General features: G+C 43.1%; 1 protein-coding gene across 1 annotated transcript in view; it reads left to right on the forward strand.

The window, feature by feature from the left end:
- Fbn1 (fibrillin 1) overlaps window positions 1–15,861 on the forward strand; it is a 199,469-nt gene that overhangs the window by 150,177 nt on the left and 33,431 nt on the right. The window contains exons 38-45 of the mRNA XM_013010126.1: window positions 966–1,034; window positions 1,131–1,256; window positions 2,264–2,386; window positions 3,162–3,320; window positions 5,195–5,266; window positions 8,444–8,569; window positions 11,525–11,647; window positions 15,168–15,293. Of these exons, the coding sequence (XP_012865580.1) occupies window positions 966–1,034; window positions 1,131–1,256; window positions 2,264–2,386; window positions 3,162–3,320; window positions 5,195–5,266; window positions 8,444–8,569; window positions 11,525–11,647; window positions 15,168–15,293 (924 nt within the window). The remainder of the gene's footprint in view (window positions 1–965; window positions 1,035–1,130; window positions 1,257–2,263; window positions 2,387–3,161; window positions 3,321–5,194; window positions 5,267–8,443; window positions 8,570–11,524; window positions 11,648–15,167; window positions 15,294–15,861) is intronic.

Raw genomic sequence — 15,861 nt, forward strand, 5'->3', positions numbered from 1 at the left:
AAAGCAAGTGATGGTTGTAAACTAATTTTCTTCCTAAAATGATGCTGAAGACCGGGTTCATGCTTATTCGCATGTTCCTGGGTGTATCACAGTGCAGGTGTATGACACCGGAGTATATGGTCCTGGATGAAACTATTGGGCGAAGAGCTAAATGTAGGAATAGGAAGATACTCTAGAAGGTTGATTGGGGGGGGGGCTGGAGAACTAGCATTCATTTAGTCTGTCTCAGAGGAGCAAGGAAGGAAGGTGGGTGGGCACTGAGGAAAGGTGGTGGATGGAGGCTGAGAGAAGGCTCTTCCTCAGCTTCACACCCGATTAAAGGAAGCTGGAATTCACATGAAGTACAGCTGATTGACATTTAAAAATGGGGATAGAGCTCTTTAGAAAGCTTTTTTTTTTTTTTTTGGTCAGTTGTGGGGCTTGAACTCTGGGCCTGAACATTGTCCCTGTGTTCTTCAGCTCAAGGCAAGCACTCTACCACTTGAGCCACAGCACCACTTCCGGTTTTTCAGTGGTTTATTGGAGATAAGGGTCTCACAGACTTTGCTGCCTGGGCTGGCTTTGAACCATGATCCTCAGATCTCAGCCTCCTGAATAGCTAGGATTACAGGTGTGAGCCACCGGTGCCCGGCTAGAAAGCTTTTGGAAAAGAAAGATCTTTTGAAAAGAAATAGTGTTGGAGATATTGAATGAAATAGTTCACAAGGCAAGACAGTCAAGAGAGGAACTGAAGGGTCCCAGGACCAGGTACACTGGCCTTATGTACATGTAACAGAATCTATTTGCAAATGACAAATACACATAAAGACATTAACTCACTTTACAGAGTTCCACTAATGGCTAAAGATTCCTGAGTCTTCAGGAATATAGTGAGATAGATCAGCATTTCTCTGAAAGGTAACTATTTCTAGAAATTCTATATCGGAAATAACTCACTTTGAATTTTTTTTTTGTGGTCTTGATAGCTGAGTACAAGATTCTTTGTCCTGGAGGAGAAGGGTTCCGTCCCAACCCCATCACTGTGATCTTGGAAGGTATGTCTGTTTGCTTTGTCTTACAGTACGTGCATTTTGAAATTCTTTAGGTTTCTCCACGTTGCTGAAGGATTGCTCTTGTTTTCAATCTGATAGATATTGACGAGTGCCAAGAGCTACCAGGACTGTGCCAAGGGGGGAAATGTATCAACACCTTTGGCAGTTTCCAGTGCCGCTGTCCAACCGGTTACTACCTGAATGAGGAAAACCGAGTGTGTGATGGTAGGTAATCAGCCCTTACTAGATGATAAGTTCTTTCCAGCATTGAGAACTGGACCCGAAAACCCATCCTACTGTTATCAGGAGACTGAAGGCTTAACAGTGTAAGAACAACGGTCTAAATAGGACCAGTGCCACATTGTTGCCCTATAAGTGGAGTTTTGCGATGTCAGGCCATAGTCCCATTTATCCCTACAGACAAGTTTTCTGGATGCTTCCAAAGAGCCATTAGAGCAGCACCCAGTCCCATTTCAGGAGCCACAATGTTGGGGGAACCTTCTGGGCTCCTCTTACCTCTATCACTTCCCATCAGTACCAGGGCCTTTAGCTACTAAAAGACGGGGAAGGGTTGAATATGTCCAGGCTTTGGAGCACCCGGACTGTAGAAGTAGATGGGAAAGCTGAGTTTTACCTAATTAGAGCAGTCACACATCCAGTTAGGAAGGACACTGTCTTGTGTTCTGCATGGGAAATGTTCTCCTGCTTCTCCCAATGGTCTAGAAGATGACATGGATGAGTTCCTTAAGTAGAGTTGAGTATCACAGTGCAGAAAACACAGATCTCAGGCTCGTGGATAGAAAGAATGCAGGAGAGTTGAGGACCTGCTTCCATATTGCCTTCCAGCAGGGACTCACAAAGCTCACTGCTGATGGATTCAGGACACGTTATGTCCTTCTGTAGATTCTTACACACATACCACGTGTAGAGTTGTCATTCTGAAGAATATCTGAAAATACTCTCTCCACATTCCCACCTCCTCTTTGGAGTTGTTCCCAACTCATTGTATCAGGAACTCCAATGAGAACGCAAGAGTTCCTCAAACGTCCTTTCCTGAAGACGCACACATTCACACAAAGGACCCGGATGAGCTCCATGCCTCCTATTCACATCTAGATCTCAGAGTGTCCCGCTGCTCTTCGTGGTCACCATTGATGTTGACATCGGGTATCAGACTACTTATTCCAAAGAGTGTTTTCCTTTCTCCACTTCCCTTTCTCTTTGGATTGTAGATGTGAATGAGTGTGAGACTCCTGGAATCTGCGGTCCGGGGACGTGCTACAATACCATCGGCAACTACACCTGCATCTGTCCTCCGGACTACATGCAAGTGAACGGGGGAAATAACTGCATGGGTAAGGCCACGTTTGGCTTCTCGTTTGCAAAGCCAGGACCAGCAGCTTGGGCATTTTGCACTGCTTTGTGTGGGTGGTCAGGAGTTGTTTTTTGTTTGTTTGTTTTTAATGTAACGTCAGAAAATCCCAAACTGCAGTTTTATAAGACTTCTTTTGTTTGACTTTTGGGTGTATCTTTATACGGTTATATTTAAAGCACTGACCTACAATATTAAAACACCGTGAGTTGGAAATGAGAAACTCACGTCAAATAACGGTGGAGAATTGTTACTAGGAGACCGGGTGGGGAGTCATGGAAAGTTTATTGATCCTACGGCTACACAATGACCTCGTTCCATGGCACAACATACCAGGGAATATATTCCCCAAATTATTTTCATTGTGGTAGTATAAGTACCTTCTTAGCTGCCTATAAATGTTATATGTTGGGACTGGGAAGGTGGCTCAGTGGTAGAGTACTTGCCTTGCATGCATGAGGCCCTGGGTTCGATTCCTCAACACCACATAAACAGAAAAGGCCAGAAGTGGCTCTGTGACTCAAGTGGTAGAGTGCTAGCCTTGAGCTGAAGAGCTGAGGGACAGCGCCCAGGCCCAGAGTTCAAGCCCCATGACTGACAAACAAACAAACACAAATGTTATGTGTTTATGAGCAGACTTTGTCTGCCTTTATCAAAGCCCAGTGCAGTACCATTCATTTGCTCCTTGAGTATCTCGCCAGACCTGTTGTGCTTTCCTCCATTGGCATCACTAACTCTTCTGTCCTCCTTTCCTCTAGACATGAGAAGAAGTTTGTGCTACAGAAACTACTATGCTGACAACCAGACCTGTGATGGAGAACTGTTGTTCAATATGACCAAGAAGATGTGTTGTTGTTCCTACAACATCGGCCGAGCCTGGAACAAGCCCTGTGAACAGTGTCCTGTCCCAAGCACAGGTGAATTTCAGTTTTATCATTACCACAAACTATAGTTGATAAATGATGTGTGAATTGTTGGGGGAAGTCAGTCTTGGCCAAGGAAGAAAAGGATGCTTTTTTTTCCCAACCTTTATAAGAACAAATTGGTGCACAAAGACAAATATTCACTTCAGCTGAAAATTTAGTCATTACATATGCTTCCAGATTTATACGCTAATTCATAACCAGACATGTAGGCTTAGCCTCTCATAAAAATGTAGACATTGTTATCATTGTTTCAGTTTTTCAGGTAACTAAACAACTGGAAACATTCTATATAATTCTTCTTGTTTTTATTTACTTAAAACTTGACTTTTTCCAAAAAGCCAAGACTTAATGACAGTTTACAAAGATGTATTAAAATTCGAAGCATACATAGGTAAATGGCAAACAAGAGTAGGGACATTGGCACAGGGGCAAAGTTAATACATGCCACCCAAGCTGAGAATCCAGACACGTAGATGTCACAGATGCGCAGTGACTTTGGCTCCAAACTTGCTTGCTGCTCTTTTGAAAAGGGAAAAATGATTAATTATAAAACTCTTAACGAAGCTGGGCGCTAGTGGCTCATGCCTATCATCCAGCTACTCAGGAGTCTGAGATTTGAGGATCACAGTTTGAAACCAGTGTGGGCAAGAAAGTCTGTGAGACTATTATCTCCACTGAATCCCAGAAAAAAAAAACAAAAACAAGTGGAGTTGTGGTTCACGTGGTAAAGTACTAGCCTTGTGCAAAAATTGTTCAGGAACAGTGCCAAGGCCCAGAGTTCAAGCCCCAGGACTGGCAAAAAAAAAATTCTTAAAAATTACAAAGCAAAGTAAACATCAAAGGAAAGGAAAATACAAGTTCTCTTGATAGAGAGGCTAGAGAGACATTTCTTCTCACATTCTTATAAAAAGAAAAGATTATGTTATCCCTTTAAGAAAAAGGATCTAAATCACAGTTTCAGGAAATGTATACTTGGGTGAAGTGTTCTTTTATGGTATATACTGTATACCAGATGTATTATGATGGCATTATTCCCAGTGCTATGGTTTGAATTATCATTGAAGGAAGAGATGAAATGTTCTGTAGTACCTACTTAGTTCTTCGCAGTAAAAACTGGCCTTGAATTCCTAGGTTCAGCTCTTCAGTAGCTGGGACCATAGCTGAGCTACGATGCCTGAGTCATGCTCTATTTTCACTAAAATCCTTCCAGAAACCTATTAAATATTCAGTGGGCTTGACCAATAAATTAATGGCCACACCACTTAGGACTGAAGAGCTCAGGAAGACCACAGGTGGCATTTAGTTCATCCTTGACTATTAATTTGATGAGTTCAGGTGATAGATTAAGGCAGACATGGGTGGGGGGGGGAGAAGACACTGCACCCAATGTGACCCAGCACCAAAACTGAAGTAAGGATGAAGCTGGTTAGCAGACGTGCATTATCTATCTGCTTTCATCTATATTTATATGTATATATATGCACACATATGTATGTTTATATATATGAATTAATCATTACTATATAAGATGTCTCCCCCCAGGCTACTGAGAGGCTTCCGTAAGCATTCCTGAAGCCCTGGAGAAATGATGGACATGGAGAGGGGTACCTCTGCCAGTCTCTAGTTTCAGGTTAAAACCTAAAACCCCCGCCACGTGGCTCCGTCCACGTTGGTCAGCAGATCCTTTCTGCAGTGTTCGTCTTCTACACCGGGTTACATTTGTAGGTCTTTTTCAGCTTGACCTTTTATTTTTAAATTCTTGAAAACACCGATGAATACCTTTCAAGAACGTTTGGAAAGTGCTTTCTTTCAGTCACGTCTTGTTCTTGGCTGACCTCTGGCTCCTCTTTGTTTTCTTATGGCAGATGAATTTGCCACCCTCTGTGGAAGTCAGAGACCGGGCTTCGTCATTGACATCTACACTGGTTTACCTGTTGGTAAGTTATGAGTATATGTGCCTGTAAAGATCGTTGGAATTTTTTTTTGAGGTTTGCCTCTGCTTTTATCTATGTGATTTTTTTTTTTTTTTTTTGTCGGCCGTGGGACTTGAACTCTGGGCCTGGGCGCTGTCCCTCAGCTCTTCAGCTCAAGGCGAGCGCTCTACCACTTGAGCTACAGCACCACTTCCGGTTTTCTAGTGGTTTATTGGAGATAGGAGTCTCACGGTCTCTCCTGCCCGGGCTGGCTTTGAACCGCGATCCTCAGATCTCAGCCTCCTGAGTAGCTAGGATTACAGGCGTGAGCCACCAGCGCCCGGCCTCTATGTGATTTTTTTAAAAAAGCGGTATACACCATCATTTCCAATTTTTTTTTAAAAGAAGCAAAACCTGTTGACCAATGCCTTTAGCTGTATTGAAACCCTCGTTCTTAGTTTGAAACAGGCTGGCTGGGCGTTGATCGCCTGTGTAGCTCCCCCTCATTGGCAACGGCATTCATTGGTCATGATTAAAGAGACTGGAAAGCTTTTCACACAATTACAATCAATTTAGTTAAACCAACCCTAGGCATCAACAAAGAGAGATTCTGGGAGCAGAGCCAGTTGACACTTGATTGGATTGTAATTCTTGATTTTTTTTTCCCCTTCTGACTACGATGAATTTAATACGTCGTTTCACACCAACTGTTGTGTGTAGGCTATTCACAGAAAGCCCTTCTTGTGGATGAATTTTGTCTCCCATGGCCTCTTGCTGGGTCTTCTGCTTGAAGAATTGCACAAGTGAAATGAAAAAGAGATCGCTTCAGTGGTCGAGAGGCTTGTGCTAGTTTCTGAAGTATCACACAGCGTTCAGCCAACGTAGGCAGAGCCCTTGTGGTTTCAAACCAAATAACCTAAAAGCAGACAGAAGGCTCTTGCGTTCTCAGGGATTTTCCCTGGTGTGATTGATACGCATCCTCAGATGCCCTCTTCCGTCTGGTGTCTAGTAGCGAACATTACCTCCTGCTTGGTTCCACCTTATTCCTAATAAGTAAGCTGAAATCCGCATCAGCCTTTCCAGTGACCTTGCTTAAGAAAACAAGGATCTGGTCCAGCAATCAGCCTGACTCTCTTAGTGCCAAATCCATATGGCTCCACAGGCAGTCTACGTCCAAAGAAACTTCATGGTTTGGAAAGGGAAACTGCTAAATGACGTTGGCATGAAACACCTGGCCCTCGCTACTTTGTTTTTCCCCTTCCCAAAACAGATCTTTTAATCCCCCTAGAATCTGTGATCAACAGATTAAGTGGGCTTTAATTGTAATGGTTCTCCTTGGGGCCGGCCGGGCATAACCTCCAGGAAGGCCTCTAAGGTTAGCAGAAAAACAGAAGACTTGACCTGGCATCCACATCATCCACTAGGAGAGCTGGAAATGCCTCAGACATCATGTAGGCCAAATGCCTTGCTTTGCTATTGAAGAGACAAGAGGCCCAGAAAGGGGAAGAGACTCACCCAAGGCCACCTAGCTAATGAATAACAGCTGGGATTGGAACCCAGGCCTGACTCATAGTTTGCTTTGCTTCTAGCCCTTGAAACCTAGAAACTTGATATGTAGCAATATACTTATTGTTACCAAATTCCACCATGACAAATACTTAGCTGACTGAAAAATCTTTGTTTTACTGAAGTTTCATATTCTCCTTTGGAAAGATCTTGGATTGTTGGCCATACAGACTTCACTCACGTGAGGCTAAGTGTGCAGAATGTTTATTAATATTGACTTAAAATATAAACATCTCCAAGCTGAAGTTAAAATGAAATCCAGGAAAGAAAAAAAAATTTTTAACGTGTTTGTTCATTATTTTATGGATAATCATGACAGGAGATTTGACTCAGCTTGTTGCATTAAACTTGGTAATAATGTATCATTTTTATACTCACTTTCATAACATATCACTTTTACATTATACATGATCATCATTAAACAATTGTATAACAAATGAAAATATTCTTCATATTTTGATTTACACTAAAATAGGGAGTTTTTTTGTTTTCTTATAATACATAGGTAGCTATGGTGTTACTTCGTATGACTATTTAACATCATGAATGTCTGAATTGTGAAAAACCTAAAAATCAATATTTGCCTATATTCAAAATAGCATTGTTTGGAGATTGTACCCTTTTGTGATTCTCAGCTACTTTTTTGATTAGGTCTGTCCGTTTGGCTTTTAAGCAAAATCAAACCCTTTGTAAAAGGGTCTAAAAATCTCTCTGTGGCCTAATTTCTCCTTTAAAACTAGTTAATTTTAGCTGGGTGCTGGTGGATCACACATACAATCCTAGCTACCTCAGGAGGCTGAGATCTGAGTTTAAAACCAGCCCCAGGCAGGAAAGACCCATTTTCAATTAACCACCAAAAAGCGGAGCTGTGGCTCAAGTGGTTGCTCACTAACCTTGAACACAAAAGCTCCAGCCAAGGCTCAGGCCCTGAGTTCCATCCCCAGAATCATCACAAATACATACACACACACAAAATAACATTTTTTTTTAAAAAAGGTTCATTTTAAAATGAAATTCTTCTGAAACTGCAGCAGGTGTGGGAGGTTCCACTTGAGTCGTGGAGTCTTGAGTCATGGAAGACTATGATCTTCCAACTTAGGAAACCAAAGTGCCTTGCAGAAGATCCTGCCCATAATATGGAAACCAAATGTCTCAGTAACAGTAAAAGAAGCCCAGTGAACCGGAGGCTTGGTAGCCCATGGCTGAGCATACCCTCCCAGCTTAGGTGTTTCCTCAAACCGCGGTCAAGGCTTCAGGAACAGGCCATAAAGCAGGTGTAGCCCCCAGGTTTAGGTAGCCCTCAGCCTACAGTGAGACAGTCCTTTCTTAACCCAGCCTTTTATAGTCAGGTTCTGTTTATCTGTGCCCAGTGGATACAAAGAAGGCTCCTACCTGTTCAAAGATGATGTTCTGAACCTAAACTCAAAAGATAGAGCCTAAGTCCACATAGACAGGGGAGTCTCTGGAGAGTGAATTAGTTATTTCCATTTGCTATCCACTGATACCTCCTACTCCTCTCTAAGCAAACACACACACACATACACACACACACACACACAGAGTTCCACTCCTTTCTTATTCTGCACACAGATCGTGAGCTGTACTGTCACTCACAAGTGGCTTCTCTGTTTTCAGATATCGATGAGTGTCGGGAGATCCCCGGGGTCTGTGACAATGGAGTGTGCATCAACATGGTGGGCAGTTTCCGGTGTGAATGCCCCGTGGGGTTCTTCTACAATGACAAGTTGCTGGTTTGTGAAGGTGAGTGGTGGTGGAATTAACCTCACATCCAAAAACAAAACCGGTGGACGAGCTACTTTAAAAACTTGTCAAATCTGACAAGGTGGAAATTTCAGAAGAGAATCAAGTTCGAGAAGTGGTGTGGTGTAGAATCAACATGAGTTTTCAGGAAGAAAAAAGAAACAAATTCCCGGTGGAAAAGTCAGGATTCTGTTGGGCAATTCCTTCCCTCAGCACACAATGTATTCGATTTCCTGGCCGATATGAACAGCTTGGAGTTCCTGGGTGTGTCACATAGATTGCTTTTGTTTCCCCTTGCAGGAAAGCAAATATAAGTGGACAGTCTTTTTGTTGTTGTTGTTGTTGTTGAATCTTAAAGTCAGCATTCTCTTCCAAATGGAGACTTGGGTATTCCCAAGTGAAAACAAGGTTAATTCACATATTCCAGATGCATGAAAGAATTCCAGATGGCAAGAACAACAAATCTGATTTTAGATGAAAAATGTTGGTATGCATGCAAATGGTACTTGTTTTCATTTTCAAACTACTTCCTATTGCCATGTATACGTATTGAGATTCTGGGTATTCCTCACGCCATCTGGGAAGACAGTGTTCGTTTACATTTTAGTCAAGACAGAATTGCTGGTTATTAAATATGTTCTATGCCCTAGGATAACTGGAAGAATTTTCTAGTCAGTACTTGACCTTGGGGCTTCTAGCAGAGTTGTGGGTATTGTAGAAAGAGTCATTACCCTCGAGATATGTATTATCATACAGAAGTCCATATTTTATTGTTTACGACACTTGCATTTTCCAAATTGGGGACGAGTTGGATACTAGTGCTAGTAAGCACGTACTTGTTAAGCTCTATCTATGACTAGGCTTTTGGTTGTTGTAAATGCCAAGTGGTCAGAGACCACTTACCTTGTGTGCTGTGTAGATTGTGGGGATGGACTGATAGCCAATCAGAACCTTCCTAAGGGGACCACCAGTTCAGCCCTTGGTCCCAGTCCCCAGGCTCAGGAACCATTGAGAATCCATTTACTGACAAGGACGCATGGCTATAGGAGAGGACAATGGTGATCATCTAGGACCAGAGGTGGCTGCCTTCCTCTCACCGCTACTCTCTTCTTCCTCTGGTACACCTCAGGCTACCTACAACCTTCTCCTTCTCCCTTTTTTCATTCAGAGGTCCCTCAGATGATTTCCTTGCTTCTTATTTGCCATTTGTATTTACTAAAGCAGCAGCCTTTGACCAGAGCCCGTAGGCAAGATCACCCATGCCCAGCAAATCAACAGCCCTGCAACATACAGCTGTCTATAGTTGAAGGGATGAAGTTGTTCCAAGTATACTGCATTGCACCCATGAAATGATCACCATACGCCCCTTGTTTTACTATTGATGTATGCTCATAAAAACTAGTGAAGGAGGCTGAGTGCCAGTAGCTCAAGCCTATAACCCTAGCTGAATGACTAGTAGGAGGCTGAGATCTGAGGATTGTAGTGTAAAGCCATCCCAAGGAAGGAAAGTCCCTGAGACTCTTATCTCCAATTAGCTAGAAAAAAAAAACTGAAGTGGAGCTGTGGCTCAAGTGGTAGAGCACTAGGCTTGAGCAAAAAAGCTTAAGGGGGCACTTGGGTCCTGAATTCAAGTCCCACAACAAGCACAAAAAGAAAAACTCTAGAGGGAGGGAGGAAGGGAGGGAGGGAAGGAGGGAAGGAGAGAGGGAAGAAAGGGAGGGAGGGACCCAGAACTGGTACTGAGGGCTAGAATGGTGGCTCTCTCCTGTATTCCAGGCTCTCTGCATAACTAGATTGTGTCGTTGCAGCCGGGGAAGAGGGGAGGGGAGCATGTACGCTATTTGCCTCATGCAGTCATTTTTGTGATACTGTGAATTTGAACTATAATAGGTACATTTTTTTTTTCTCTTTGAAAGTAGGCAAATGATACCCTGAGCAACGTCAAGGTGCCAGGGTATACATCATCCATTTTCTTCTTTTCTTGGATGTGGACAATTGAATTGGTTCTGTTAGGTTTTTGTGAAGTCTCCGCTCTCGGCTTTCCTCCGTTCCTTCCACTGCCTGAAGGCAGTAACTTAAGCATCCGTCTCCAACAGCCCTGCTGCTCAGAGCTCGGTCTGTAGACCAGACACCCACACCAGCCAGCCGCCGTTAGACATATAGACCCCAGGCCATTCCCCAGCTGCGATGCCTCAGACACTGGCTTCAGTGAGATCCCAGTGGACACTGAGGTTTGAGGTGCTCTACTCTAAGTCCCGGGCTTTGAGCAAATGCAGGACTCCTGGGATCCACCCTGGATTAAGTCCTGTTCCTCAGAACATTTCATGATAGTCGTAAAAAGACACGAGCATCCTTTGAGTCCATAAGTGGTCAAAGTCTGTGTCGTTGTGAATAACACTGCTGAGGCGGAAAGTGCAGATGGTAGGTTCTTCTTTTCTCTTTACCTAAATCGACCTTGTTTTTTAGGGAAATAGTAGGTTCACATAAACACTGAAGGGAGGTTCAGAGTTTCTCAGCCGGCCCTGACCCCAGCACTCTCCACCAGAGAGGGGGATTGCTTTCTCCTGATGAACCTGCGTGACACCCTATTGTCCCCCGAGGGTTCACCCACTATTGCTGGGTTTGGACAGACTGTGACGTGTGTCTGTCCACTCCTATAGTTTCTCCTGTATCTTCTTACGCCTCACAAGCGCATTTCCTTTTAGAAGCTGAGACTGGTCACAAATATCCCATGTTTTAAGTTCCCCACAGTTGGTTCACCTATTGACTGCTTGCTTGCTTGCATTAATGAATACAGCTTCTATAAATACCCATCCTGGGTGTATATATATATATATATATATTTTCCAGCAGATCAAAGTAAGAAAGTATAAACCTGTTCTTGTGGGAGGGCTCTTACTGTGTTCCACACCAGAAGTCTGTTATCCTTCTAATGAAACTCTCTTCGGCTCGCAGATATCGACGAGTGTCAGAACGGCCCCGTGTGTCAGCGCAACGCCGAGTGCATCAACACGGCGGGCAGCTACCGCTGTGACTGCAAGCCCGGCTACCGCCTCACCTCCACCGGCCAGTGCAATGGTAGGGAGCGCCCAGCGGCCGCCCGTGCCCGCCGGAGGGACGCCGTAGCACCTGTCTCTTTGAGCTATTGGCACTCAGGCATTCACGACCTTAGACTTTAATGTGGAATCTCCAGCCACTAACTCAGAAAACTAGTTAAAAATACTTCGCTTTTTCTTTTTTAAAACTCTCTTTATAGATGGAGATGTTTGCCAAACCAGAACAGTATCACTTACACAAATAGGTTTCGTGTGTGCCTTTTACCGCTGTGCCCGAAGACACATATCCACACACGCCCAAATTTTGTCCCTATTTAGGACCAATATATTATTACTAGTACTATTATTATTATATGTTATTCCACCTAATCTCACCTTGGACAGGTGAGATGTGCACCACCTCAGCTATGACAACGTAGAAGTGTAGACAGTGAACCTGTCTCAAGCTGGACATCAGCCTGACTAAAGCAAACAAGCAAAGCCACTAGCATCCTTCTCTTCCCAACCAGTGTCCAGACCAAAGATTGCTCCGGGAAGCCAGCTCGTGCTGAGTCTCTTATTAGCTCTAAAGCACTTATCGTGAATGAAAACCTCTCCCCGAGAGTTTACATATTTTTGGTTTTCATCTTCGTCGAGGGTGTAGTAGGAAGGATGGGTGTGATATGAGCTTAAATTGATGGCAGAGTTAGCCTCTGATGGTGTCTTGTAGCTAATGATGTGAAAATGAAGACATTCATCTTTTTAACTCAGAAGCAAAAGAACATCTCAGAGTTGTATCTGCATGTAAGAAATGATAAATCATTGTATATTTAGCTAGGAGGCGAGGGGGGAAAATAGGTTATTCTGCTTGTAGTTCATTTTCAAGTGAGTTTCCTGCGTATTTTATGCATTTATGAATGAAACAACTCAGGGGGGCCATGGTCGATTTTCCTTGGATTTCCTCTCTGGCCACTGATGAAGCGGTAGGAAGTGCTCTGCTCTCTGTAGGGTATTTTGCATTGTTTTATGAGACCTTGGTGGGAAGAGGGTGTATGAGCCGAACAACAACAAAAAAATCACTCTGAGGATCAAGACCTGTTTTGTTGAGTTTAAATGAACGCGTGCGAATAGGTAGCATTTTGTCAACAGAGCTGCTGCTATCTTTTGTATTAAAAAATATAGAGCAGGAAAAGTGATATGAACCACAATACCCTCACCCCCCCCCCCCCGCCAGTGAAACCTGGCATGGATACCACACTTCCCTGCATTTTCCTTGTAATTTACACTTCTTTGGAACTGAGTGCAACGATTCCAGTCAAAACAAAGAATTACTGATAATGAAGAAAGTCCTTTCAGACCATCTCACACGCAGAGATAAAGCGGGCACAATTGGTTATAGATCAAGACAGGACATCGACAAGACCTGGGCTCCTGGTACTTACAGCCTTTTGTACTTTCTTACAGAGCATTAATAGGCATAAAGTACCTCTGGTGCTACCCGAGTTTGTGGTGTGGTACATTTCCCTCAGGAGAAAGGGAATGTACTTCAGTTTTCCAACTGTCCAGCCACTAGGATTGAAGACTTTCTTCTGGAAATGTCTTCATTTCCATCCTACTTTAAAAAAGCTCTTAGGACATCTTTAAATGCTATCCTATAGTTGGCAGCTTTTAAGCCTGGTGTAAAGTACACCTCTGCCTGTGCTTAAAATGGAAAGAACTAAGTTTTTCTCTCCACTGTGTGATTTTTATTTGAATTCATACAAACCCCAAATCACCTTCATGCCCACTTTGAGGCTGAGGTCAGAGAGAAGTAGGTGTCTAAGCTCAGGATGTGAGTCTGACTTCAGTATCAAATGTATTCTCTCTCTCTCTCTCTCTCTCTCACACACACACACACACACACACCTGCTCAAACCTCCCATCTCAACCTCAAACATAATCTTCTAGGAGTTTAATCCTGGTTTTCTTGGTGAAAGTTACTTTTCTGGTCTTGAGACATGAACACTTCACAAGTAAGTTCTCAGCCAGGGCAACTTATTTGTTCCACAAGTAGAATGCCCAAGAATCTCACACTTCATTTCCTAAACCTTCATGAAGTAGGACAAGGAAGGAGAGATTTTTTTTTTCTCTTAATTGAAAATCCCTTCCTGAGAAGATCCTTAACATTTTCCCTTGCTTTCTGGGACCTAGACTTAGCTGCAGTACTGTCTGGAGGTCATTCCTCAAGGTCAGCTCCCCTCCCACGACCGGGGAGTGGAAGTCAGCGTCCTCTGCCCATCCTGGTGGGAAGTTCGTTCGTTTTAATTAAATTTTCTAAGTGGAAATAATTATGTCATTAGCTAGCATTTCTGTATAAGCTAGCAATCCCTCCTAGGCTGCTTGATCCCAATTTTCCTTCTAAACGATGTGCTTAGCTTTAGTGTGGTGATTCACCAGCTCTCTGTGAGTGAGCTGGAAGGATAGTAGCCAGCACACATTAGTAGACTGGATTGCTCTAGAAAGCAAGACATGCCGGTCCCAATAGCTCTCGGTAGGCAAGATCAGGCGACAGTGTGGCTGTTTACCCCGGAGCAGGATGCCCTGTACTTACAGCAGCTACTGCAAAGGCAGTGCTCTGGTTTTGTGTAGTGTCAAAAGGAAAAGCCGAATCATGTAATTCCCTTCACCTTCCATTTACTGCAAATATGGAGTGTAAGAGCCTTTAAAAATGAGATGTAAGCAGGCCTGTAATTACGCCATCTGTGAATCTGCGTATCAAATTCTGCCCTCTGGATTTCAAGAGAGTAGCAAAGATTCAGTTGGTCACAGATATAACCGTGGGGCAGGTTGGGCTGTGGATCACAAAAAAGAGAACCAAACAAATTTCCAGAGGAAACTGCAAACGTCCGTGGTTGTCAAAACAATACACTTCAGTTGACTTCCCAATCTGAGGCGCTGCTTAGGCAGATCATCAAACAGAAAAAAAAAAAAAAAACCCTCCTATTTGTTCAATGGCAACTTCTTTATACAACTACTTAAAAGATAATGCTAATAATAATAATCCATCTCCCAACTGTCTCCTCATTACATATGTCTAAGTTTTCTCTCCATTTTGGAACTTTAAACCAGCCCTGTTTTTCATTGTTTTGTTAACATACTCTGAAAGTAAGTTGAAATGAATTTGGAAAAAGATGCACGGTCAGCAGGTGTAATATCACTAGGGTAGAGTTAGGATTCATCCTGAGAACAATACCTAGGAGTAAGTTATTGAGTTTGATTTTTTTATCTCCTAAGTCTTCACTTAAGAAGATGAACACAGGGGCTGGGAAGGTGGCTCAGTGGTAGAGCGCTTGCCTTGCATGCTCGAGGCCCTGGGTTCGATTCCTCAGCACCACATAAGCAAAAAGAAAAAAGCCGGAAGTGGCGCTGTGGCTCAAGTGGTAGAGTGCTAGCTTTGAGCTGAAGAGCTGAGGGACAGCGCCTAGGCCTAGAGATCAGGCCCTACAACCAGACCAAAAAAAAAAAAAAAAAGACACAAACTGCTCTGTGTACATTCCCACTTAAGATGCAACTTTTCTGTGCAGATCGCAATGAATGTCAAGAAATCCCCAACATCTGCAGCCACGGGCAGTGCATTGACACAGTGGGAAGCTTCTACTGCCTTTGCCACACGGGTTTTAAAACAAATGCTGATCAAACCATGTGCTTGGGTAAGTATACCCTTATCTTTTCCTTCAGATCTTGAAGTCATTTGTGCCTGAATTTGTATGAAACTTAATATGAAGTCTTGCCATAAATATCTTGGTATTTTCAAAATAAAAACCCAGGTCTACAGCAGTGACATCCTGCTTCTCTCTGGCAATCTGGACATAATAAACCTTCTTCTTGGTATTTATTAGGCTGTCATTTCAGTAACACATTCATTTCTTAGGATGCTGGAGATCCAACTCCAAGCCATATACATCTAACCAAGCCCTGTACCACTGAGCCCCACTCCAAGCCTTACAAGAACTTTTGACTAAATTGAGAAAGATATTCATTTATTATTATTGCTACTAGCCTGTGACTTTTTTTCTGTAACATTTAGGTAGACTCAGATTATTGGAACAGTTTCAGCTTTTGAGTGTCTGAGCATTTTCTTTTTGAGAAAGATCAATTGGTTTATACCAGATTCTCAAAACCAAATTTGTAAGTTGTACCGAAAGCAAGACAAAAACAAAGAATCATTTTTATTTTTTCTGATTGTGGGGCCTGAACTCTGGGCCTTGGCGCTGTCCA

This window comes from Dipodomys ordii, unplaced genomic scaffold (assembly GCF_000151885.1).
Source record: "Dipodomys ordii isolate 6190 unplaced genomic scaffold, Dord_2.0 Scaffold11, whole genome shotgun sequence".
In the NCBI taxonomy this organism is placed as follows: Eukaryota; Metazoa; Chordata; class Mammalia; order Rodentia; family Heteromyidae; genus Dipodomys; species Dipodomys ordii.